This window comes from Rattus norvegicus, chromosome 7, assembly GCF_036323735.1.
Source record: "Rattus norvegicus strain BN/NHsdMcwi chromosome 7, GRCr8, whole genome shotgun sequence".
Lineage (NCBI taxonomy): Eukaryota > Metazoa > Chordata > Mammalia > Rodentia > Muridae > Rattus > Rattus norvegicus.
In genome coordinates, this window is record NC_086025.1 from 65,226,045 (window position 1) to 65,250,405 (window position 24,361).

At 53.0% G+C, this 24,361-nt stretch overlaps 3 protein-coding genes across 15 annotated transcripts; 2 read left to right on the forward strand and 1 right to left on the reverse strand.

Moving 5' to 3' along the window:
* The first annotated feature begins 1,106 nt into the window (after positions 1–1,106).
* Positions 1,107–9,840, forward strand: Stac3 (SH3 and cysteine rich domain 3). 8 transcript variants are annotated; one of them, XM_063263831.1, is made up of 13 exons: positions 1,107–1,263; positions 3,507–3,573; positions 3,812–4,076; positions 4,292–4,389; positions 4,585–4,648; positions 5,659–5,756; positions 8,237–8,303; positions 8,487–8,539; positions 8,731–8,816; positions 8,978–9,029; positions 9,109–9,246; positions 9,411–9,470; positions 9,674–9,840. In XM_063263831.1, the coding sequence occupies exons 2-13, from the start codon at positions 3,508–3,510 to the stop codon at positions 9,695–9,697; spliced, it is 1,071 nt and encodes a 356-aa protein (XP_063119901.1). In that variant the 5' UTR covers positions 1,107–1,263; position 3,507; the 3' UTR covers positions 9,698–9,840. The 8 variants fall into 8 exon arrangements, with proteins under 8 accessions (XP_063119901.1, XP_063119899.1, XP_063119900.1 ...); XM_063263830.1 differs by lacking the exon at positions 1,107–1,263 and adding an exon at positions 2,315–2,711; XM_017594944.3 differs by lacking the exon at positions 1,107–1,263 and adding an exon at positions 2,319–2,636.
* A 6,284-nt stretch (positions 9,841–16,124) lies between these two features.
* On the forward strand, positions 16,125–18,252 carry Ndufa4l2 (NDUFA4, mitochondrial complex associated like 2). Its single transcript, NM_001271272.1, has 4 exons — positions 16,125–16,183; positions 16,538–16,626; positions 17,353–17,413; positions 17,519–18,252. Exons 1-4 carry the CDS (start codon positions 16,127–16,129, stop codon positions 17,573–17,575), a joined length of 264 nt encoding a protein of 87 aa, NP_001258201.1. The 5' UTR covers positions 16,125–16,126; the 3' UTR covers positions 17,576–18,252.
* Shmt2 (serine hydroxymethyltransferase 2) lies at positions 18,203–23,536 on the reverse strand. Of its 6 annotated transcripts, none has more exons than NM_001393833.1 (12): positions 23,379–23,523; positions 21,969–22,157; positions 21,393–21,472; positions 21,027–21,227; positions 20,725–20,806; positions 20,505–20,627; positions 20,230–20,369; positions 19,865–20,030; positions 19,561–19,660; positions 19,321–19,476; positions 19,121–19,228; positions 18,203–18,998 (listed from the first exon to the last, which is right to left on the reverse strand). In NM_001393833.1, the coding sequence occupies exons 1-12, from the start codon at positions 23,409–23,411 to the stop codon at positions 18,871–18,873; spliced, it is 1,506 nt and encodes a 501-aa protein (NP_001380762.1). In that variant the 5' UTR covers positions 23,412–23,523; the 3' UTR covers positions 18,203–18,870. The 6 variants fall into 6 exon arrangements, with proteins under 6 accessions (NP_001380762.1, NP_001380763.1, NP_001008323.1 ...); NM_001393834.1 differs by having other exon boundaries at positions 19,121–19,219; positions 21,969–22,166; NM_001008322.2 differs by having other exon boundaries at positions 21,969–22,166.
* Positions 23,537–24,361: the final 825 nt, after the last annotated feature.

Genomic DNA, 24,361 nt, shown 5'->3' on the forward strand with positions numbered 1-24,361 from the left:
TCTCTGGAAGTGTGGTCTGTGGTTCTCAAACTCTGCAAACCACTCTTATCAAGCAATGGCTCCTCAACTCTGGGCCTTTGTGTCCGCCAGAGCCTCCTCTTGCTCATTAATTCTGATATTCATTAGAGCCTGACTACTGAGTTGGGCAAGTCCAGTCCAGAACTAGGTCGGGATGCTGGCCTCATTTCTGTCCACCTGATCTTCTGAGAACCTTCAGGGATGGAGAACCTGCACCTTTAATCCTTAAAGGCACAGGGTTGGGTTCTTGGCAGAAACACAAATGGCTGTTGCTTATAATAAAACCACCTGAACTCGCAGGGCTAAGATGCTGTCTCAACGAAGCTCACTCACCTGTCCCGGCCTGTCCCTGTCCCCTGCAGTGCACAGAACTGAGAATCACAAATCACCACTTGCAAGGTAGAGCTGTCTGGAGGAGAGTTTCCAGCCTGCCTCAGTGCTACAACCTATTAATCCCAGCACTGAGGAAGCAGACAGGCAGACATCAGAGTTTAAGACCAGCTTGAACATAGCACGATCCAGGACAAGCAGGCCACATGATAAGACCTTTCCAAAACAAACAGAATCCACACCCAGTCAGAACCTTAACAGATGACCTGCAGAATAGAAAAAGCTGTGTCTCCCAAGAATGCAGCTGCCCCCTTGGCCTTTCCATTCCCATACTGGGTGCCTGAGCGAGAGGTGGGACTGCAATTAAAACAGGTTAAAACAGGTTGGCTGTCTTCTAGCATTTACAGTTCTCATGGGGAAGGGAGCCTTCTTTCCAGAGGATAAAAGAGGGTCAAGATGGCTCAGTGGGTAAATGCTACCAAGCCTGAAAGTTTGATCTCAAGATACGTAGAGGAAGGGAAGGAGAGAACTGACTCTGGCACATTGTCCTTTGGCCACATGTTAGAGGGCATGCTCCAGTCAGTATACACATGCAGTTTAAATGATAAACAGCCACATTCTTAGAAATAAGCCTCACTGTAGAAGGCAGCTGTGGGCTGGCGAGATTGGTTAATAGCAGGGGTTTTGCGTAAGCCTGGCCACCTGAGTCCAGTCCCCAGATCCCATGGGTTGGCAGGAAAGAACTGACTGCAAGAGTCAGTCATCCTCTGCCCTACACACACACACCTGTGCTCACACACGACAGACAGACAGACAGACAAGACGAGAGGACACAGGCAGCTGCAACCTTTCCAGGCTTAACTATACTTATCGGCTCCTTGGACCACTGAGACCAACCTGACTTTTCTTTAAAAGGTTCATTTATTTTTATTTTATGTGTGTAAGAGGTTTGCCTACATGTGTTTATGCACACCGTGCCTGCCTGATGCTTACAGAGACCAGGTGTAGGGCCTCCAGAACTAGAGTTGCAGAGCTCTGTAAGCTGCTGTGTGGATACTGGGAACTGAACCCAGGTCCACTGGACGAGAAGCTGGGCCATCTCTCCAGCGCCATAGCTTTTGGGTTTTGCCACCATCTTTTTCAGTAACATACATTCTCTTCACTTTTTTTTTTATAAATTTATAAATTTTTATAAATTTACCTATCTATAGCCTTCATGCCAGAAGAGAGCATCAGATCTCATTACAGATGGTTGCGAGCCACCATGTGGTTGCTGGGATTTGAACTCAGGACCTCTAGAAGAGCAGTCAGTGCTCTTAACCACTGAGCCATCTCTCCAGCCCCCCATTCCCTTCATCTTAAGGACAGGATTTAGAGGGGGAAAGGGAGAAAAATACCTGTGCACTTCAGAAAGTACTGCATACTCTGATGAGCTGCAACTGAAAAAGTCTTGTGTGATTGACAGAATTCTGAGTCACACCCTCTTCTCAGCTCCTAACCTTTCCCTGGTCTACAGTTTTAGTGTTAGCTAGGCACGGTGGCACATAGCTTTAATCTCAGCACTCAGAAGACAGGCAGACCGATCTCAAGTTCAAGTCTGGCCTGGTCTACAGAGCAAGTTCCAGGACAGCCAGGGCTACACAGAGAGACGCTGTCTGGGGGGACGTGGGGGGAGGAAATAAAATCCAAGAACATGACTGAAATGAGCCCAGGGAGAGTAGAATTGGAACGGTTATTTGAACCTTAATGGGGAGAGTATGGGGCCTTCATTGTCAGATCTAAAGTTCCCTCATGTAACTGTGTCCTGAACAGAAGTTCCTTTCCTGCTGTGGGTATAGCTTAGTGGTCCAGCACACAATTAGCATGACAAAACCCTAGGTTCAATTCCTGGTACTTGGGAGTGGGGTGGGGTGCTACAGTGTTCGGTAGAAAATGCCCCTTCCTGATAAGCCAGTACTGACCTGCTTGGGTGTAAACACTCAGAGAAGAGCAGCTCTGGGGGGATGGGAGGAGTCAGGGTCGAGCCCTGCCCCAGACCTCCTGGTTCCAATTTCTGCCTGTCAGCTGTGCTCTCAGCTGTCCACTGTCCTCCAACTCTGTCACTTCAGCTCTACCACCACGGTGAGAGGTTCCAAGGCCTACTAATACAGTCTGCATAGCTGGTGTGGGTCCAGAAGGTTGCAGAAGGGGGGCTTACCCAGAAGAAAGAGGGCTGGCCCTCCCCAGCAGCACCATCGAGGTCTTAGGGACGCCCTTTCCACAGCGAACTGATTTAGGGAGTCTCAAAAGTAAGTCGTCTCTTTATTACCCTTCCATTTCTCCTATCCTGAGTCTGTTGGGCCTCTTCGTCTCTCTCCCCACCTGTAAGTAGATTGGGTTTTTTGAAGTGAAATTGTCCTAGTTCAGGAAAAGCCAAGATTGGGGGATGGGGTAGGGTGTGGTGGGGTCCAGGGAATGGAGTGGTAAGGGAAGGAAAGAAAGGCTCATCTTACTCTGAAAACCTAAAATAGCTGAGGCCTAAGGCAGGCCAGGAAAGGACTAGGCACAAGGCCCCCAAAGCTCAGGAGAGAGGTAGGGGAGGGCAGATCCCAGGACACACCTTCATACATGCAGATGGGTTAATGGTGTTAACCAGGTTAAACCTCCTGAATCCATTAGAAGATATATATCTTCAATCAGGACTATCTGTAGGACAGCCGTTCTCAACCTGTGGGTCACATATCAGATGTCATGCATGTCTGATATTTACGTTACAACTCATTACAAATACATAGCAAAATTATAAGTTGTGAAGTAGCAATGAGATCATTTTATGGGTCACCACCACATAAGGAACTGTTTTGAAGAGCCACAGAGTTAGGAAGGTTGAGAACTGCTGCTGTAGGAGAACCTAGAAGCCAATGGCCTTGAGCAGCATACTGGATTTGTAGACTCTCGGGCTGTCCCTTGAGGTGGAAAGTGTCAGTTTAAGGAACTAGCTGGGAAGTCTTTCCTCTGTTGGACATTTTTGGGGGGACTCCATAGAATCTGTTCAGAAGCTCTGCCAATGGCTATTTAGTCAAGTTTCTCCCAAACCCTCCCCTTCAAGGGCCACCCTACTGTGCGGCAGGAACACTGGGATAGAATTAGATCTCATAGTGGGGTCCAACCTCTTGTAGGATGACAGAAAAGGAGGTGGTGGAGTCCCCTCAGCCCCCCTTTCCAGGAGAGACTCCGCAAAGTGGGGTGAGTCTAGACCTGTGTCCACAGTTGGGGAGGGGTCCGAAGGGCTGGGAACCATCACAGCATCTGAAGGAAGCTGCTTGGATTGATACCACTTGTGTTCGACTCATTAATTATTGGGCCAGCCAACACCTGCAACACCCAGTCCCCTAATCCCAGGGACACTGCTTTCCCATGATTGGAAAATGGGAATGGAACGTGACTCTCACTTAACGTTGGGCTTCCTTCACCCCTTCCTCAGCTACAGCGACTGAAGCAATTATTCAAGAAGGGCTCTCCAGAGACAACCGAGATGGAGCCTCCCCCAGAGCCCCAGGCCAATGGAGAAGCCGTGGGGGCTGGGGGTGGCCCCATCTACTATATCTATGAGGAAGAAGAAGAGGAGGAGGAAGAGGAAGAACCACCCCCAGAACCTCCTAAGCTTGTCAATGACAAGCCCCACAAGTTCAAAGATCATTTCTTCAAGAAGCCCAAGTTCTGTGATGTCTGTGCCCGGATGATTGTGCGTGAGTCTTGAAGGGGAGCAAAGACAGTAGGATGGAAGGCTTGGGGGAAGGACAAGACCCAGGAGAAATGTGTGTGAGACACACTGTGGCAAGATCCACCCTATGAAAATACTGAGGTTGGCAGAAAAGGGCAGGCAGATCAGAGCTGAAGTAGCCTAGGGTACAAAGGAAAAGGGGGCCTCCAGAACCTCACTCAAATGTTCTCCTCCTCAAAGTCAATAACAAGTTTGGACTCCGCTGTAAGAACTGCAAAACCAACATCCATGAACACTGTCAGTCCTACGTGGAGATGCAGAAATGCTTCGGCAAGATCGTGAGTAGTGAGACTCTGGGGAGTGAGAGCATGGAAGGGAAGGTGAAGGTCATCAAGTACTTCTTGCTGGCCCCCAAAGCCATCCCATACATTGGCTTTCTCTTACTCTAAGAAGGGCTGAGCACTCACTTGTGGTGGGTGGGATTCTGAACCCTGCCTTGCTACTTCTAATGCTCTCCGCCTCTCGTCCAACAGCCACCTGGTTTCCATCGGGCCTATAGCTCCCCACTCTACAGCAACCAGCAGTATGCTTGTGTCTGTAAGTGCGAGTCTAGGACCTGAGGGAGGGGGCGGGCCTCCAAGGTGGCGCCATACCACCCCTTAGGAAAATAAATTCTGAAACAATCATTCTCTTTCCATAACTCCCCCTCAGACTAGTCTTTCTACAGTCACTTCTGGATGCAATGATTAGTTCCCTTGGTTTATAACTCAGAGAGACGCGAGTGAGCAGGCCAGAGGTAGAGACAAGGATGGAACCTTAGTCTGCTTCCTGTAAACCATTTCTGAGCAAGGACAAGGATTTAGACTGTTTCTACCCTGTATAGAGTGACACCACATTTGGGACCAGCTCATGAGCTACGGATACACACACACACACACACACACACACACACACACACACACACACACACACACCGCCAGACAGGTTCCTAATCTAGCATCCCTTAAAAGTGTATTCCTTGAGGGTGCATTGATGGTACGGGCCTTGAGTCCAGCACTCACAAGGCAGAAGAGCTCTCTGACTTCCATATGTAGCCAGGGCAGCATAGCAAGACTGTCTCAAAGGAGGAAACACAGTAACAGGCCTGGTTCAAAGTCCATGTTTCTTCTGGTCACTTGATGGGCAGAGGCTGAAAACGCTCAGGTTTATTTGGCAGAGAAGCTGGATTCTGTGAAGAATGAGGATACAAAAGAACCTGCTGGCGCTAACACCCCAGCTTGCACACGTGCCACTTGTGCAAGGAGAGAAGAAGCAGGACAGTAGTGATCCCAAGCATGTCCCAACTCCCAAGAGACTTACCAACACTGTCTTTCCAACACTGCCTGGAAGGGGGTCCCATCACAAGGCATTCCCAGTGGTGGTTTAGAGCCCTTACAGACTGGTGACCCAGGTGTTACACAGCCGGCCCTCCCCTCTCCCTTCCATCTCTAATCCCCAACAAGCCCTGCGAGCATCGGCTGAATCCAGATACCCCTCTGAGGGGGTCTCTCCTCTAGGCTCTCTTCTTCCTTCCCAGTAACGTCGTCTTCTTCCTCCCATCCCACCAGCTGCTGCCAATCGCAATGACCCTGTGTTTGAAACCCTACGCGTCGGGGTGATCATGGCAAACAAGGAACGGAAGAAGGGGCAGGCAGATAAGAAAAATGTAAGCACCTCATGTTCCCACAGAGGCTCAATCCCAAAGCTCCATGGGTCAGGTCATTTCCCCCTCAGGAAAACTGACAGAAACTACGGGTCCTCTGCCTCTAAATGGTGCAGCATAACCAGACAGAAACATTGCTGTGTGAAATTATATATATATATATATGTATATATATATATATATTGTGTGTGTGTGTGTGTGTGTGTGTGTGTGTGTGTGTGTGTATACACCTCACTGTGGGCCTCTGGTGAGAATTCCTGCTGAGAATGTAGGTCAGTGGTGGAGTACTTAACTCCTGTGTGTGCGCATGTAAGGCATCTTGGTTTAATACGTAGTCCTAAAAAATAAACTGGCTTCCGCCATAGAGCATACTTCCTCAGTTCCCTTCTAGGACTGAGAGATTTGCATAGGAGGCTGAGTCCAGGCCCTGGCATTGCTGCATTACAGGCAAGATCTGTGCTTTTACACTTGGAGGAGAGAATTTGTCATTCCAAGTGAGGAAAGAATTGTAGAGCCAGCAGGTGTCCATGAAGAACTTCTGGCATGAGTGTTCATCTTGTGGATGAAACTGAGGTACAGAGACACAGGTCAAGGGCAACCTCGTTGTCTTTTACGATAGACTTTCAAGGCTGGTCATGCCAGAAATGTGTTTGCCTGGGCAAACGATTAATTTCTCCCTGGATAACCTTATGAACTAATATGAAGGGTGTTAGTTAAGTCAGTCCCAGTTCTGGGGTCTTTGTGGGCACCAAGCATGCCCATGGTATACAGACATCCATGCAGACATACATGTAAAATGGAAATAAAATCTTTTGGGGAGGGAGAGCAGCAAGCACTCAACACCACACTCCACCAAGCCCCTCCACCCTTTTTAATTGAGACAAGCCTCCTTGTAAGTGACCATGATCTTGAACACCTCTGTCTGGTCCACTTGCCTTCACTTCCCAGGTACTAGGATTACAAATCCATGTTGCCACACCTGCTTTGTGTGACAGAAGGGACCAAAACCAGGGTGTCATGCGTTCTGGGCAAGCATTCTGCCAAATACACTACATGTCTAACGCACTCCCCGTTCCACCTGCTCCAAGGACCTTGCTGCACAGCACAGGCCTCCGTAGCTTGCTTTATAGACAAGGCCTTGGACTCAGGCTTCCTGTCTCAGCCTCCCGGGGCTGGAACTGGGAGGCACACACCACCTCGCCAAGCTTTAATAACCTGAAGTCTCATAAGAGAAAATTTACTTTTCTTGGATTGGAAAAAACAAAAAGACTGCCCAGAAGCAAAGCTAGAGATCTGATGTCAAAACAGCTAATAGAAGGCTTGGGTAGAGATAACAGCCTTCAGTTGGCCAGCTGTGGTTCAGGGAAAACACCCATTTTCTTAGAGCCTCTTCTCAACAGGGAAACGTGAAAAGTTGTCGTCGCCAGATAGGTAAGGTGAGGCACACCCGTCATCCCAGCACTGGGGAGCTGGAGACCAGGAGATAAGAAATCCAAGATCAGGGGTTGGGGATTTAGCTCAATGGTAGAGCGCTTGCCTAGCAAGCGCAAGGCCCTGGGTTCGGTCCCCAGCTCCGAAAAAAAGAAAAGAAAAAAAAAAAAGAAAGAAAGAAATCCAAGATCAGTCCTGGCCAGGTAAAGTGAGGACAGCTGAGCTGATGAGACTGTCTCAAATCAACCAAGAGGAGAGGAAAACAGAGAGAAGTGTGCTGTCCCCCCCCCACACACACACACATGCCTTTTCTTACACATTGGAGTATTGTTAAGCAGACAGTATAATGAAGGGCCTGAAGCCTAGTCATAGGGGTGATTTGAAGGGACTAAAGAGTACTGGGGAAGAGAAGCCAGAAGGCATATGTCTGCTGTCCTTGGATATTTAAAGGGACCCTGTTTGGGTCAACATTTAAAGCTCCAGACAGGGCTGGAGAGGTGGCTCAGCGGTTAAGAGCACTGACTGCTCTTCCAGAGGTCCTGAGTTCAATTCCCAGCAACCACATGGTGGCTCACAACCATCTGTAATGGGATCTGGTGCCCTCTTCTGATGTGTCTGAAGACAGCTGCAGTGTACTCATATAAATAAAAATAAATAAATCTTTAAAAAAACAAACAAACAAAAAAGTGCCAGACAGTAAATCAAGACAAAGAATTTTTCTTTTTTTTTTTTTCCCGGAGCTGGGGACCGAACCCAGGGCCTTGCGCTCGCTAGGCAAGCGCTCTACCGCTGAGCTAAATCCCCAACCCGACAAAGAATTTTTCAAATCGAATGGGTTGTATTGTAAGGTAACAAACTCCCCGGCACAGTATGGGTGACATTCTTGAATTCTTCTGGTGGTTGGACTAGATATCTAGGTGGTTGGAGTGATCTCCAAGCACTCTCCCACAGCTGAAGTACTATTGCTCTACTACTCTCTGGCCTGCCTGGAGAGGCAAAGGAAACACAGGATCCCAAGACAGCTTGTCTCTAACTCTGGTGTCCCCCTCTAGCCTCTGGCAGCCATGATGGAGGAGGAGCCAGAGTCAGCCAGGCCAGAGGAGGGCAAGTCACAGGATGGTGAGTGTCAGTCATCTGCATCCTTAGAAGATGGGATGGGGTGTAGTGGGGGTTTAGCTGCTGTCTAGCAGGCAGAGAGAGAACAGCTGAACCCAGGGTGAGAAAGGTCCACCAACGCAAGTGGGAGGAGTCATGGATGCTCTCCTGGAGGCAGAAGCAATTTGTCCGTATTTCCTGCCCAAGGAAACGATGCAGAAAAGGACAAGAAGGCTGAGAAGAAAACACCTGATGATAAAGTAAGTCTTTCCTCCCTGTAGAACCCTGGTCTCTTCCCAGTCAAAGTCTGACTTCATTCAGAGCTCTCCCCATCACCCCCACACACACACACTCACACACTCCGCACTGAGACAGACACACAAACCAACACAGCCCGCTCCTGGAAGAGGTAAATAGAGTCTGGTAACCCACCACCCCCTTGTACCCCCAGAACAAGCAACCTGGTTTCCAGCAGTCTCATTACTTTGTGGCTCTCTATCGGTTCAAAGCCCTGGAGAAGGATGATCTGGATTTCCCGTGAGGAACCTTCAAGGGAGGCGGGAGTGTGGGGAGCACTGAGGAGTAAGAGATGAGTTCTCTGTGGGAACAGAGGGGGGCAGAAGGGTGGGTGCCCTGCCTCACAGCCAGGCACTGGCATGTGAATGTAAATCACAGGGAAGATCTCCTTTCTATCCCAGACCAGGGGAGAAGATCACAGTCATTGATGACTCCAATGAGGAGTGGTGGCGGGTAAGACATGACTACCACCAAGGTGGGAGACAGGTAGTCTAGAACCTAAGACCTTCAGCCTATCCACTGCCTTCTCTAGGGGAAAATCGGAGAGAAGGTGGGATTCTTCCCTCCAAACTTCATCATTCGGGTCCGGGCTGGAGAACGTGTGCACCGTGTAACCAGATCCTTTGTGGGAAACCGCGAGATTGGGCAGATCACTCTCAAGAAGGACCAGGTATCTCGGGTGCCTTAACCTAATCTCAGGCCTGGTCGCACCTCTCCATCCACACACCTCGGAGGAAGATCCTAACTCATTAGTGTAAACGACCCTCTCCAGCGTCCCTGCGCCCATCTTTCTGTCCTTAATTTTTCCTATTCCCCAATCCTTTAAACCCCTAGATCGTAGTGCAGAAAGGAGATGAAGCTGGTGGCTACGTCAAGGTCTACACCGGCCGCAAGGTGGGGCTGTTTCCCACCGACTTCCTGGAGGAGATTTAGGTGTACTGGCGCCTGCTGGCGGGAGACACCCACGCCCCGTTCTGGGCGGGGCCCAGTGCGGGCTGGGGAGGGAAGGGGCAGGGGGACGAGGAGGGTCGGAAAGGCCCACCAGAGCATAATGACGTTTCTGGGGAGGGTCTGGCTCCTACCTCTCCCCTGCCTAGGGCTTCGGATACCTGGTGCGCTGAGCATCCTGCACCGATAAGGCCCACACTTCAGGTCCATCCAAACCTCAAGAGCTTTGGGGTGAGGGTGGGGAAGCATCTCCATAAGGAGGGGCAGAGCTGTCAAATGTTTGGAATTTATTAAAGTTTTGACAAAAGTTAGAAAAGTCTGTTTTTTTACGGACGAAGAGAAGCCCTGTGGAGGGAGGGAAAATAGAAGATCCCCTGGCTGCCCCACCAAATTGTCAGGTTTTGGAACCCCAAGGCTGGTGTGAGTAGTCAGACTTGCACTCGCTAGGCTAGACTTCTGCTGGAAGTGAGGAAAAAAGCCGGACTGGAATCTCCAGCGCAGTGCCCCCGTGGTTGAGAGAATAGCATGGCAGAGTAGGTACCTCCGTTAGATCATGCCCATTTAGCCCTTGGAATTCTGAACCTGGCTCAGAGCCCAGCTTGGCCACCAGGGGGCGATGCAAGATCTCAGTTGGAGAGAGGGGGGGATGGGGAGGGGCTGGAGGGGTGGCTAAGGGGAGAGAACCGGAGACACCAAGCCTGAGACCCTAGGCCTGGGAGGGGGGTGGGGTGCGTGCCGTCTCCATGGCAACACTTCCTCTAGTCCTCCGGGAATGGAGCAAGCGAGGCCGGGGGGCCTAACCCCTCCCGCACGGCCCCTGCCCCAGCCCTTTTCCGACAGGTACGGAGAGGACGCCTGCCAGACAGCTAACCGGCTCTAGCGGAGACCCCCCCTGCGGCGCGTCGTATGCAAATGTTATTATTTGCATATGCAAATATGCAAATGTTCCGGCCCTGGTCAGGGCGGCAGGTGGTGAGGAGCGGGAAGGTGTGCGGAAGGGAGCAGAAGGAGATGAGGAGTTTGGGGACCTAGGAACCGACCATTGAGAAGCAGCTTGGGGTGGTCGCTGGAGTGGGGCAGGCGGAGGGTCTTGGGTTTGATAGCGGGTGGGGGAGGGTCGGCCTGGCCAGCCAGAAGCTCCTCTTCTACTCTATGGGTTGTCTGCCAGGACTGAGGTTGGCACCGCCTAGCAAGGTTGGCAGCGGGAGCCCGGGCACCATCTGCTGCTGGAGGAGGGGGGAGGGCAGAGGCTCAGCTGGGCTGAGAAGAGGAGGGCCCCGGGACGGGCACCCCTCCCCTTCTGCACAGAAAGATGAGGTGTGCTGGGGGTAGGGAAGCGAACAACAAAACTCGCTGCAAAACTGGGTTCAGTTCCTTGTTCCCTTCGCCCTTGGCCGTTACACTCGAAGCCTGGCGGTGTGAGGGCCAGGACCTTAGAGGAACACTCACAGTCCCCCTTTTTATCATGACTGGACTGGAACAGGAGCAGATCACACAGACACACACACACACACACACACACACACACACAAGTCAACCTATTCTTTTGCCCCATTCCTCCTGGGAGTCTGCCTACCACAAGTAAGGGGAGGGAGGACAAGGACCTGCCTGTAGTCATCAAGAGGTCTGAGAGATTCCAAATCTGAGCCCCTCCGACTGTCAAGAGCCCCCCAAAAATACTGAAGCAAAACCAATTTACTGGCTCATTGGGCGGCAGTGTTGATGTAGGGGTGTCGAGGAGCTGGGAGAGCGGCTGTTCTCTCCCTATACTTGCAGGGTGCCCCCCCTCTCCCTCGCCTTACCGAGCCGGCAGCTGTCCCTAATTAGAGCGGCGGTTTAATTGGATTTATCAGCAGTTAATAGGAAATTAAGCAAAGGGCCCGAGAGAAGGGGGGGGGGGCGGGAGACAGGCTGTGCTTAACTGGAAGGAGAAATGCTGGGGTCCCAGGATTGGAGGACACTGTCTTGACTGAACCTAGTGATCACACCTCCCCCTCAGTATCCTGCCATTTGAGTTAGGCCCTGATCAGTCCCAAGAGAGGGCAGGAGGTTTGACAGGGACACTGTTTGCCCCCCCCCACACGCCCCATGCCTCCCACTCCCACAAGCCAGCTGCCTGGTGATGGATGATGCTGCCACACTCTGCAAAGGTCATAAGTCTAGGCCAAGGAGCAACTTGAATTGAAAATAGATCAGAGGACAGGTATTATAGGGTCCAGGACACAATGTACCCCCACCCCCCACCCCCCAGATTCTAATTGCTATAAAAGAAAGAAAGAAAGAAAGAAAGAAAGAAAGAAAGAAAGAGCACCTTCTTCTATGACTGGGCCGCATGCCTGAGGAGGTGAGGGACAGACAGACTGACCCTGTCTTCAGTGTCCTCAACCTTCACCTCAGTTCAGTTGGGACTCCTGGGGACCTCTTTATGGCTCTTGCTGTGCCCCACCAGTCACCCCTCTCCCTTTCAAATGCTTAAGTTGGGGTTGTCAGGGCCTGATGAAAGTGTTGCTGCAGGGACGGACAGCACAGCCCGACAGACAAGACCTGTACCTGAAGGCCTGGGAAGGAAACTTGTGGGCCAATCAAGCCGGGCCACAGGCCTCTGAGTCCACAGCCCCAGGCAGCTCCTGTCACCACCCCCTCATTACACTGCTGGCCTAATGCGGGCTAACAAGGCTTGCTGTGGGGACCCAGCGACTTCTCTCACACACTCAACCCCTCAGGGCACAAATGGCAGTTCCTGCATGTGCTTGGGTGCAGCTTCTTGAGTGGATGTGGAGTTGTCTCCTTCTTGTGCTACCAGTGTATGCTGTATGTGTGACTGGGGATATCATGTGTGTCTTTATCCCAACTCCAGATGTTCCTGTATGTGTTTCCATTTTGTCAGTGCCTCTGGGTCTATACTGCTGGGTTTGTCTACCCCCATTTCTCTGATTTCTGTCCATAAGTCCTAGGGTGGCTAGGTGTGTGGAGTGTCCTTTCAAACATGCTTTGACACACGTGTCAATGTGTCTGTGCACTGTGCACTCTTTTGAGTCTGGATGTGTCCTGATGTGCTGGCGTCACTGCCTCCAGGAACGTATGTGTGAAAATCAAGAGCTATTGCTATGTGTTTGTGTGTGTGTGCATGTGTGTGCGTGTGTGTGCGTGTGTGTGTGTGTGTGTGAGAGAGAGAGGGACAGAGAGACAGAGACAGAGAAAGAGACAGAGAGACAGAGACAGAGACAGGCATGCGTGCGCGCGCGCTGCTCTGGTGTCTGCTTGCAGGTGTGTGTCTCGGTGACAGTGCGTGGGCGTGTGCCTGGGTGTGAGCTGCGCGGCAGCAAGAACCCGAATGACAGTGTGACGCCCGCGCCCGCGCGCGTTCCCGTGAGTGAGAGCCGCTGATTGAGTCTCCCGCCCCCGCTTCTTTTTCTCCCCATTTCTATTCCTCTCTCCTTTCCCGGCCGGCTCGCCGTCCGCATCATCTCCATCCATTATTGAAGAAACAGCCGCGTCCTCTCCAATCACATCAACACCCCGCCCCCTCCCTGTTCTGCTCGCCCCGTGGCCCCTCTGGCTGCTGAGGAGGAGGGGATGCCCAGGCGTAGCGGGAGCCCCGGGCAGAAGTGGGTTCATGACCCTGTGCCCCGATCTGGGCAAGGCACAGGGACACCAGGGTCCCTGGCGGTGAGAGCTTTGCATAAACAGATGGCGCAGCCTCTTTGTCTCGCTTGCTAGCCTGCTTGCCGCCAGGCTCCTGGCTCCACTTGTGTCTGGCTGATGCAATCATGATCATCTCAGAGCCTCAGGACCCAGCGCCCTTAATAGTGGCAGCGGGGGTCAAGGGCCCGAGGGGCTCCTGAGCAGATGCAGGGCATTGTGGCTTCCCTCTCGGGCGCCCTCTCCAGTACCTCAGCTGCAGCGGGAAGAAGAGGCCGCTGCCAGGTGACAGGAATGTGGAAGAGATGGGAGGGGACCCTGAGTAGCGCCCCAAGGTGTCCGCGGGCTGTTCTGTTGGGTTGCTGCAGTTCCCCGAGGACAGGTGCTAAGCCACAGAATCGAAATAGAGCTAAAGGAGAGAGAGAGAAAGAGAGAGAGAGAGAGAGAGAGAGAGAGAGAGAGAGAGAGAGAGAGAGAGAGAGAGAGAGAGAGAGAATGAATTTGCAAAGAGACCACAGCAAGGTAGAGAGGTGTAGAGGGATGGAGAGACTGGCAAGAGACCCGTCACACACAGACGCAGAAGGACTAAGCTAGGTTGAGAGCAGAGTGCCAGAGCGGCACAGACAAACCTAAAGACATGAAGCTAGAAACAGTCTACAGAGAGAACCCGGGGGCTTAGGGGAGGCCAAGTCAGAGGGAAGTCCCAGTAGTGCTAGGGCAGAGGAAGCCCCAGGTGTCTGAGGCCAGCCTGGTGAGAGGCTCCAGCCTGAACCTGAATGCGGTCGGCGCCTGGCGACATGGAGTCTTCCTCGTCCCATCTATGTCCTCGGGCCAAGCCAGAAGAGAGGAGGCTGAGAAACTCCACTATTTTGATTCCATGAGCAAGTAAGCCACCAGGCACAGACCTGTATGCACACTCCTGACTTGAGCAAACACTGGAAATGCAGAGCAAGCGCCGCCCGACAGGGGGAACCCGAGACTTCTTCCCCGAGCCTGAGAGCGGCTCGGCCTCCAGAGGGCGCCGGCACCCACGGACCACCGTAATCGGCTCGCTCCGGAGAGCACAGCTGCATTTGACTTGCTGCGCCGCCAGCCACGCGGATTAGTATCCTGGAGCGGTTTAGAGTTGAAGAGTCTGGTCCCCTTGGGACCACGGGTCGCTCCTAATCCTCGGCTAACGACTCCCGCTGTCCCTCACCTACTGGGCCAGCATGACCTGAGTTATCGTAGGGGGAAAGTGCTAGCTAGAAAGGAGGTGGGGTAAGACCTGAAACCCCAAAGACCACGTTCCAAACATAGGAACACAGGAGGGGAGGGGTCTCACAGATGGGCCCACAGAGACACCCCCACCCCCGATCAGGAGTATGCAAAGCTTCGTGAAATCGTGGAAAGGCAAGAGCAGAAACACAGTGGAATAGCTGAGTTTAAGAGTGGACTGAAGGAGGAGAAAGGGTGGAGGTTCCAGAACAGAGAGGCTCTGGGTCCAGGTCACCAGCATCAGGCAAGCCAGGAAGAGCAAAGGGGCATAAAGCAAGGACCAGATGTCCCTCCCGGAGTCTTGGCTCCCCAGCTGTGCCACAGAGTACCAGATGTGCAGCTCAGCTAGGCAGCTGCTGGAGCTTGAGCTCCAAGGTTGGTATTTAGCACCACCACCATCACCGGTAGCAGTCCAGGCCTCGGGGCGCTAGTGACAGGGCACACCCTCCTGGCCCGGCCCTAGAGGTGGAGACGCTCAGGAAGGGCCCTGTTCTGCTCCAGGCTCTGTCATCCCATCAGCCCCCCTTCTCCACCCGACCCCCTCCCCCACACACGTCTCAGTGAGTCTCTGTCTCTTTGTTCTCGCCATGTCTCTGACACTTTATCTCATTATCCGCCGGAGGGAGGCGGAGAGCCCAGACCCCGCAGCCTAATTACAGCAGAGCTTGTCAGCTCAAGGGGCGGCAAGGTATGCGTGTGTAAGAAAGGGAGGGGCCCCTCAGGAAGGGTTGTCTCCCTCCTTGTACCCCAGGGAGGCAGTGGCGGTGTCACAGCTGATCCCAGCAGGGCCCCACCATAGTACAAGTTCTTTAGGGGAGAAATGGGGGAGCGCAGCAGGGGCTAAGCGAGAGGGATGATAGAAATTAGCACGGGAGTGAGGAGATGAGGTTCACTTCCTGCGTCCCCAAAACCAGTCCTCCAAAGACGGCGGGCAGAAAACTTCCTGCCCAGGCAACATAATATATACCTAATTCCCCACCCCCATGCCCCATTTCAACATCTCTTCTAGCTTTCTATGGCTGCTACCTTCATTCAGAGATCTTTCTCTAGTCCCAAAGCCAGAGATGAGTATGGTTGCCTCCTTGGAGGGCTCTCCCTTCCCCATCCCAAACTCCTAAACTGCTACAAGTGTTGTCTTCTGCCTTGAGCAGTGCAGTTCATACACCAGCACCCTCCACCTCTAACTACTCCAAGCTAACCATAGCTCAGCAAAACTGCTCAAACCAAGAGGAGCTGGCAGACACTCACATCGTTCACTTGCCTCCTATACTCACAAGGCCTGCTAGCTCCTGAGAGGCTCCAGGAGTGTAGATGAAGTACTGTGTATGCCCCCACTGTTCCCTGCTCCCTCCCTCCAGTGGACACTCCACATCCCCATTTTGTTAGAAGACTGTTTCCTTGTCTGTCCCATATTTGGATCCCCCTTCAGTCTCTGGAAGCCAGAGAGGTTCCTCCCTCAGATACCCAAAGACCCAAGTCTAATAATGGTGTCTCATCGGCCAGGGTTTCCCTTTTAGAGAGTTGGGGAGGAGAAACCCCAAGGCTCCCCCAACAACTTCCAGACTGTTTTGGACCTGGAACTGCAGGGAGAAAGCAAGCTGGGTGCGGCTAGCGGGGCTGGGCTGACCCCTCCCCGATGGGGGGCGGGACCCCAGGGGGAGGAATAGAACAGATCCACCGAGAAGATCAGACACTGGAACAAGATGGCAGGAACCAGTCTAGGGGCCCGCTTCTACCGGCAGATAAAAAGACACCCTGGGGTGAGTTTAGTCCCCAGATCTAATTCCCCTACTCACCCTGCCTCTCAAGCCCTCCCCTCCCCCCAGATCCTGCTTCCTGTCCCATTTCCTTAATGCTCTCAAGTTTCCCCAGGGACAGTTCATGTCCCATCTCTGCAATGTCCCCCATGTCCCTGCAACCCACCTTGGACAGGATCACTGTAGGGTAACGGACAGCATGCTGAAGATGTATGTGGCTGTAGGTTTCAGGCCCCACTCCCAAAGGGGAAGGTGGCATTAGACCTTGAGTGAAGGGAAAGGGACAGAAAAACTAGGACAGAGTGAGCAGGGAACTGGGCAGACTTCAGACCCTGAGAGCGCCTGGTCTTTCTGCAGCTCATCCCAATGATCGGCTTCATCTGCTTGGGCATGGGCAGTGCCGGACTCTACTTGCTGCGGCTTGCCCTTCGCAGCCCTGATGTCTGGTAACTACAGATCTTGGGAGGCAACTTGGGAGGCAAGTGGGAATGGGGGAAAATGGAACGGGTAGTAAGGTGTGACCCTAGAACGGTCCTCGGTCTGTGTCCGTCCTTATTTCTGCTCCCATCTAGTACTTCTGAGGGTTGGAGTGGCCCCTGACCCGAGAGACCCCAACCTCCCAACTGGACCACCTGGTGGCTCACTGTCAGTGGCTAGCCACGTGGGGTAGCTGGAATCCCAGCAGCTCACCACGGGGTTGCCATGGTGACACAGCTCTACTGGCCACAGCTGGCTTTTAGGTAACTCTGTGCCTGACCGGAAGTGCTGGAGGTCTAGCATTGGGGCAGTGGGGGACTACTGAGGGTCTTTGGTAGTCATGGGACTTTGCCTCCTGCCAGAAGCATCAGGGGGTCCTTTGACAAGCAGAAGGCCAAAACGCCCTCTCACTGATCCTGGAGTCTGAGGCACAGCACTGAAGGCCCTGTCCTTCAGGATTTCTGCCTGTTCCCAGGACTCTGCTCTGCAGAGGGAGGCAGGAACCCTGGGGAGTCTATAGGCTAGATTGTCATTTGGTCACCAGCTGCACCTGCTGACACGCTGCCTTCTGTCGGTCTCTAGGAAATGTGCTCCCCTACTCAGGGTAGAGAACCAGGGGTGGCAACACTGAAGTCATGTTTAATGTCAAAGTCCTGCCTCCAGAAAAAAAACTAACCCTCCTCTCCTGTTCACAGCTGGGACAGAAAGAACAACCCAGAGCCCTGGAACCGCATGAGTCCCAATGACCAGTACAAGGTAACTCTGTAGATCTAGTGTTTCCCTCTCCCCTTCCTTCCTAGTCCCTAAGTCAGTATCCCACACAAGATGCAAAAGATGCTCTTTCAACTCTTTTCCCCACAGTTCCTTGCTGTTTCCACCGACTACAAGAAGCTGAAGAAGGACCGGCCTGACTTCTAAAGCGGGGGTGGGGGGTGTTCCATCTAAATCACTCCCTTCCACCCCTTGCCCCAGACCCTAGGGCATCCGTCTAGCAACATGGTCAAGCTTTTGCTTTCTGCTTACACAGGCCAGATTCCCACGAAGAAGGAAGGCGGCTCCACCCCCACCCTCCTCCCTTGCTCCCAGGAGAGGAAAAGCCTCTGACCCTCCGCTTGAGTCCCACGTGGGGGAGGGAACTCAAGGCAGCAGGCAACAGTTTGGGTTGACCCAAAAGGCCCAAGTCAGTCCCCTTCTCCTCCTGCCCCTCCCCATGCCCGACTGGGTGTGGCACAGGCTACGTGTTGATCGTGTCTGACGTGTGCCAACAGCGAGCAGCGGCCTCAGTGCCAGCAACGTGGCAGGGCCCATTAGTGTGAGTTTTGAGCAGGGTTCAGGGCGGCGTCTGCCCAGGCTCGGCTGGGCTCGTCCTGGGTACCTAGCCCGCCTAGGATGTATCTCTACCCTGCAATGAGCTTCTTTCCTGCCCAAGCCTGCAGCCTCCCATCAAGGACACCCCTCCCGCCTTGCACCTGGGCACTCCTGCGGCTCTCCCCACCCCTCCCTTCCCCTGCTTCTCTGTCCCTGGGGATCAAACAGAAGCAGCCGTGGGCAAAATACAATTTCATTTAACAAATTGAATTTGCTGCGCCTGCTAATCACGTCTGGTGTCGGCTCTGATCAGAGAGGAGGCTACAGCCCCGGGGGTCCTTGTGGTGGTGGGAGGGAAGGAGAAATACATGTTGAGGGAGTGGAATCACTGGCTGGCCCAGGGGACCCCTCCCACAGTAATAGGAACTCTGGGCAGGTTAGCATTTTATTAGATAAAAACAGGAAGGAGAGCGCTTTACCCACCCCTTCCTCTGGCTCAGCTTGCAACTCCCCTTCCCTAGGAGAGAGCAGGAGTCTGTAACACTGAGATGTGGTGGAAGGCCAGGGTGGGAAGTGGAGGGTGAAGTTGGGTGTCACACAGCGCATACCTATAACCCCAGCACTTGGGAAATGGAGGTAGGAGGGTCATTTCAAGGCCAGTCTCAGCTAACTGAGACCCCATCTCAAAAAACAAGCTGGATGTGTATTGAGTGCTTCTTGTAGACATGATTAAAATCAGAAATCTCAGCTACAGATTCTGGAGGGGACTTTATGCCTGGCTCCTGCCCTAAATGGAAGGCCTTCCTCCCTCCACTAAAACCCAAAGAGATGGCATCTCTTTCCTAGTCCAGGGAGGCAGAAAGAAAGCTAACTTCCGGTCTGCGGGCTTTGACTGCTGGGCGTCCTCAACGTTCATCAAATCCAGGCATTGGGAAGCCCCTGGCAAACTGTTCCACCTGTTGCCGGAGGTTGGCCAAACGCTGACTTGTTTCTGGGTCCTTGAGCAGGAAGGACTTGAAATCCTGAAGTTTGGCTGAGAATGGTGAGAAAAGTTGGTCAGAGGGCCACTGGGCAGGGCCAGGAGCTAAGGCTTGGGAGTGGTGCCTATGGTGGGTGGGTGAAACTGGTTGACCTCGGACCCCTGAAGCTACTCACCAGTCTTGCGCTTCACCTCCAAGCCAATGTTGACTCCTTCATCGATAAAATCAACGACCCTCCGGAAGTCATCCTCACGGAATTGACGAGAAGTCAATGCTGGGGCCCCTGGGGGAGAGCAGAAGATGGACAATTAACATAGCCAAGATACAGACAACCCCTGGGTGGGAACTCTCCCCTCATCAGACCCCAGGTCTCACCAAGCCTCAAGCCTCCCGGAGTAATGGCACTCCGGTCTCCAGGACAGGTGTTCTTGTTGGCTGTGATGGACACAAGCTCCAACACACGCTCGGCCCGTGCTCCATCCAGGCCCTTGGGCCGCAGGTCCACCAGCACCAGGTGGGTGTCAGTGCCACCTGAGGGAGGACGGTGACAAAGAATTGGAGAGTCCTGGTCCTCTGCTTGAGGTCACAAAGGCCTTCACCCAGTCCCTGACTTACCAGACACCAGCGAGTATCCTCGCTTGAGCAGGGCGTCGGCCATGGCTTGGGCGTTCCGCAACACTTGTAAGGAGTACTCCCGGAACATAGGGGTGCAGGCCTACAGATGAGACAGCGGCTCCTGTCACCCCAGGGCTGGGTAAAGGCCTTGTCTCACACACAACAAGAAAGACTCTGTGACCCCAGCCTTGCCACCTCCCAGCTTAGCCAGTTTCCTTCCGTCAACCTCAGCTTTAGTTACAAGGAGGTAAGGGAGCAAAAACTCTGGACCAATGCACCCCAACACAAGGGAAGGCCCCCCAACCTGCTTGAGAGCCACAGCTACTGCAGCAATGGCGTGATTGTGGGGGCCCCCTTGTAAGGATGGGAACACAGCGAAGTTGATTCTGTCCTCAAAAGTATAAGGGATCTCTTGGCCAGTCTTGGGGTCTACAGTCCGCACTCCCTTCCGGTAAAAGATGAGTCCTGACCTGTGTGGAAGACTCGTGGTCAGACTCTAAAAGGAAGGGCAAGTGATGGGGGAGAGAGGAAGAGGACTGACTTAGGCACTCAGAGGATCCAGGTCCCTTCAACTGGGAGGCTGCATTGGGTTCCAGGTAGGGGTAGAAGGGACCCACCTCAGTCCACCCTAAAGTCCCCTAGCAAGATCTGACCCCAGGGAATTCTGACCTGGCCCCTCGAAGAGTCTTGTGAGTGGTGGTGGTGACGATGTCCGCATACTTGAAAGGTGAGGGGATCACCTTGGCAGCCACCAGGCCACTGATATGGGCCATGTCTGCCAGCAGGTGTGCCTTGACTTCGTCACACACCTGGGCAGGTAGAGACAGATCTCAGCCTGAGGAAGACCTGTATAGGTATACAGTAAGGGCAGCTGTCCGCCCAGCCCCGCCCCCGGCCCCACCCCCTGGCATAGAGGAGTGCTTGATTGGCACTCCCTCACCGACCTCTCTCATTCGTGCATAGTCAATGAGGCGGGCATAGGCACTAGTGCCAGCTATGATGAGCCGAGGTCGGAAAAGCCGAGCAGTCAGCGCTAGCTGGTCGTAGTCGATGAGGCCGGTTTGGGGCTAGACAGACAGAGAGCCAGATAAAGCCAATGCTCCTAGGGGCTGAGGGCTGCCCAGAGCTCCCACTGGCCAGGAGGCCAGCCCCTGGAACACGTACATTGAGCTTATACGGCATGGACTCGAAGAAGATGGAGGTGGCAGAGATCCGCTTGACATCAGACATGTAGCCGTGGGTGAGGCTGCAAAGAGGGGAGGGCTCACTAAAGTTATGTAGCCTGACTGAATCAGCCACCTAGCAGGCCTGTCCCTGCAACACTAGTTCCAGCTTCCCTCACCCCCATTGCTCTGCCTACCCCATGCTGGGTACTCAATGTAACTTGGAACAGGGCCTGATGGTTAACTCCTGTCCTGTGTCCTTACTGCCCAGCAACCCCCATCATTCAGCCCGCCCATACTCACTGGCCCCCATCGGGCAGGTCCAACCCCATGATTCGATCATGAGGCTGCAGAAGGGCGGTGTAGGCAGCCAGGTTGGCTGGGGACCCTGAATACGGCTGCACATTGACTCCCCACTGTGCAGGATCCAGGTCAAAGGCTTCCAAGGCCCGGCGCTGACACAGCAGCTCAATCTCGTCCACGACTTCTGCTCCTCCGTAGTATCTGGCGTGGAGACGGCACATAAGGAAGGATGCAGAGAAAGGGTCCTTGACCAGCAGCAAAGGACTAGGCAGCCGCTGCTCCATAAACACTAACAGGGCTCGGGAAGGTTTCCGACTGGGGGTGCCATCCCTGCTGCTGCCCTCCAGCCCTCTGGTCTAGCCTCACCTCTTGCCAGGGTAACCCTCCGAGTACTTGTTGTTGAGACAGGACCCCAGGGCCTCCAGCGCAGCTCGGCTGCAGAAGTTCTGGGGTGGTGGGGGGGGGGGGCAATGTCAGAAGGCAATGAGCCTCCCTTCCCCTGGACTCCCATGGCCCCACCCCTGCCAGAGCCCACAGGCTGCAGGGGCTGAGACAGGATACACAAAAAAGCTCTGTATTCCTCGCCAGGCTTGAGGCGGGACCAGAGGCAACGTTCTGAAAAACTCAGCCACCGTGACGGGTAGCCCCAGTAAGAGGGCCACCCGTCCACTCAACCTGTGTTTCTGGGTTTCTCTTCTGACTAGAGGAGGAGGTAAGGAGGAGACAGGGCCGTATGGCTCTAGAAGTTCCCTATCACCCATGCCCCATAAACTGGTCCTGCCCTACATTTCAGAGGACAGTGTAAAGAGAGGGAAAAAGCCCAGGAAAAAAAGCTTGAGTCTGACAGGGAGGCGTGGAGAAGTCATGGTAAGGTGACGTGTTGTTCCCTGCACGCACACACGCTCGCAAGCTTGCTCTTTGCCCCATACCCTCACGTCCTACCTCTGAGGCGATGAGCTCCAGGCCACGACACTGTCTGTCCTTCTCCCTCTGCAGAAGCTCCCATATCTCAGGGTCACTGTCTGATAAACTCTCCTGGCCCGTCCAGCCTCCAGCTGCTTCCCCAGCCTGCTTCTGGGCCACCTCACTGTGCTGGGCCCGGGCAGCCATGCAGACCAGCTGACCACATCTCTGCAGAGGCTCAGGGCAGAAAAGCCAGGATTAATTAAAAATTGTCCAGTTCTCTTTCTCTCCCAGTTGCCCTAGGTCATGGGTACAGATAGAGCCCTCTGGCTGAGTAGGCAGCCTGGTCCAGCCAGCAGTCAGCTCTCTCCACCCCCAGCCTTCATCTGGAAAAGCTAGTTCTGGAGTCAAAGGGTCAGATCACTATCCAAAGGGCGATTCTGACACAGCGCACTCTCAATCTCCCTCCACATCACCCTGAGTGACTCTGCAAAGTCACTCTAGAGCAAAGCTTGCGCTCCAGAAATCCACGTCTCCCAAATTCTGGTGAGAGACACAGATACCAGAGTCGCCCGCACACAGGAACAAAAGGTCTGGAGAGATGGTTCAGTAGTTAAGAGCACCAGCTGCTCTTGTGGAGGACAGAGGTTCATCTTCCAGCACCCAAAAAGCAGTTAACAACCATCTGGAACTCCAGTTCCAAGTGACCCGAAGCCCTGCTCTGACCTCTGTGAGTACCCGGGCATGCACGCAGTGCACTTATAGTGCAGTCAAAATATTCGTGACCATAAAGGGGCGGACTTCCTGCAGGGCCTCCATCCACCAGCACTCCAATGAGAGAAGATATCAAGTTAACAGGGCTTAACACCACAGGCTGATTAAGGGTGGTTTCCAGAGCAACTCAAGTAGAAGAACTTTTAAACAGTTCTTGGAAAGAGGTGTGTACTGGCGGGAATGGGGGTAGGGCGAAAGTGTTTGCCCAAAAGGAAGCCAAAAATCTTAATTTTATCTCATACTCATATAATATATATACACACACACAGCACCTCGCTACCTTCTTCCTGCCCACAAAGCAGCAGGACCCTTGCGTGATGAAAGTACTGAGGCTCGGTTGCATCATCTCCATAGCTCAGAGCTAGCGGGAAAAATTCAACTAGCGCATCGAAGCCGGGAACCCCACTTGTTCGCTAGGGTATTGCTAACACAGCGTCTGCGGATCTTTACCTTAAGTGCCTCGTTAACTGAGCGGTTACAAGACCCTAGGACGTCTGATCGCCAGAACTAGGAGCCCAAGCACCGCACGTGCGCTGTCTCAGGGATTTCCTGGTGAAGCATCCGTTCCCCGAGGCCCCAGAACACGTGCGGCGAGGAGCCAGAGAAACCCCACTTTGTAAAAAAGTGGGATGGGCCTTTCCACTGGTCATCCAGTATCCAGAACCCTGTTCTTACCCGAGTGGTCCGAAGTAAAGAGAAGGGTACCATCGCCACCGGAGGCCACGGGAGGACCAGCCGCTAACTTGTATTGGTGTAGTACCGGGGTCGGAAACCGGCTGCTTCTAGAGCGCATGCGCGAGAAAATGCCCCCGTGAAGTCCGAGTTAAAGGGGCGTTCCCTGCGCGTGCGCAACACTGATCTCTAAAATTGCCTTCTGGGAATTGTAGTTTTTCCTTTATCCTTTCCCACATATACTTGTCGTCCCCTCCCCACCCCCCGTTTAAAGAGCTTTGCCTGAAAGAGACTTAGAGCTCTTCCGTGTCCTTCCTTGAAGCTCTTCAGACTTTTTGTTTTCTTTTTTTCCTGCCGGTTGTCCAGACGTGCTTTTTGGTTTGTTTGTTTGTTTGTTTGTTTGTTTGTTTGTTTGTTTTCATGTGGTTTATGCCTACCAAGGAGCCAGTATATGTCCTCTGGGAGATTCAAGACATATATAGAAGGTAAATAACTATCACGTATCACGCAGTGGAAACAAATATAGTTTGTTAAAAGACTCAAATCCTTGCTTTCGGATTACAGCACAACAGCCCCTCTGGTCCTCCATTTCTTCCATTGTCATTCTAACTCTAGGGAAGATTAAAAGTTCAAGGTTAGACCCAGCTACATATGAAGTTAGAAGCCAGTGGAACACATATGAGCCTGTCACACCTTGATGCCTCCAACACAAAGAGCTTGTAGAAGGGATTAAATAAAACTTTGCATGTGAACATGATTCCCCCCCATCCCCACCCGCCATGGGTGTTGCATTCCTTGTTTACATGTTGCTTATCCCCCCAGCCGTTGCCCACTTTCTTGAAACTGGTCTGAGTAAACCTTTGAGTGGGGTATATACTGTTCTCTCCAGGGAAGACTCCAATTGAGTTGGGGACATTGTTTTGTTTTTGCTTTTTTCAAGACAGGGTTTGTAATGGCTATTCCTGGTTGTCAACTTGACTCTATCT

Bases quoted from the DNA above. Each gene is read 5' to 3' on its own strand.
- Stac3 (XM_063263829.1), top strand. From the start codon at position 3,508: ATGACAGAAAAGGAGGTGGTGGAGTCCCCTCAGCCCCCCTTTCCAGGA. The intron at 4,077-4,291 runs GTGAGTCTTGAA...TCCTCCTCAAAG, and splicing joins CTGTGCCCGGATGATTGTGC to TCAATAACAAGTTTGGACTC. The intron at 5,757-8,236 runs GTAAGCACCTCA...GTCCCCCTCTAG, and splicing joins GGCAGGCAGATAAGAAAAAT to CCTCTGGCAGCCATGATGGA.
- Ndufa4l2 (NM_001271272.1), top strand. From the start codon at position 16,127: ATGGCAGGAACCAGTCTAGGGGCCCGCTTCTACCGGCAGATAAAAAGA. The intron at 16,184-16,537 runs GTGAGTTTAGTC...GTCTTTCTGCAG, and splicing joins AGATAAAAAGACACCCTGGG to CTCATCCCAATGATCGGCTT. The intron at 17,414-17,518 runs GTAACTCTGTAG...TTTTCCCCACAG, and splicing joins GTCCCAATGACCAGTACAAG to TTCCTTGCTGTTTCCACCGA.
- Shmt2 (NM_001008322.2), bottom strand. From the start codon at position 23,411: ATGGTACCCTTCTCTTTACTTCGGACCACTCGG. The intron at 21,228-21,392 runs GTGAGGCTAGAC...TCTCCACGCCAG, and splicing joins GAGGGTTACCCTGGCAAGAG to ATACTACGGAGGAGCAGAAG. The intron at 20,370-20,504 runs GTCGGTGAGGGA...CTACCTGCCCAG, and splicing joins ACTATGCACGAATGAGAGAG to GTGTGTGACGAAGTCAAGGC.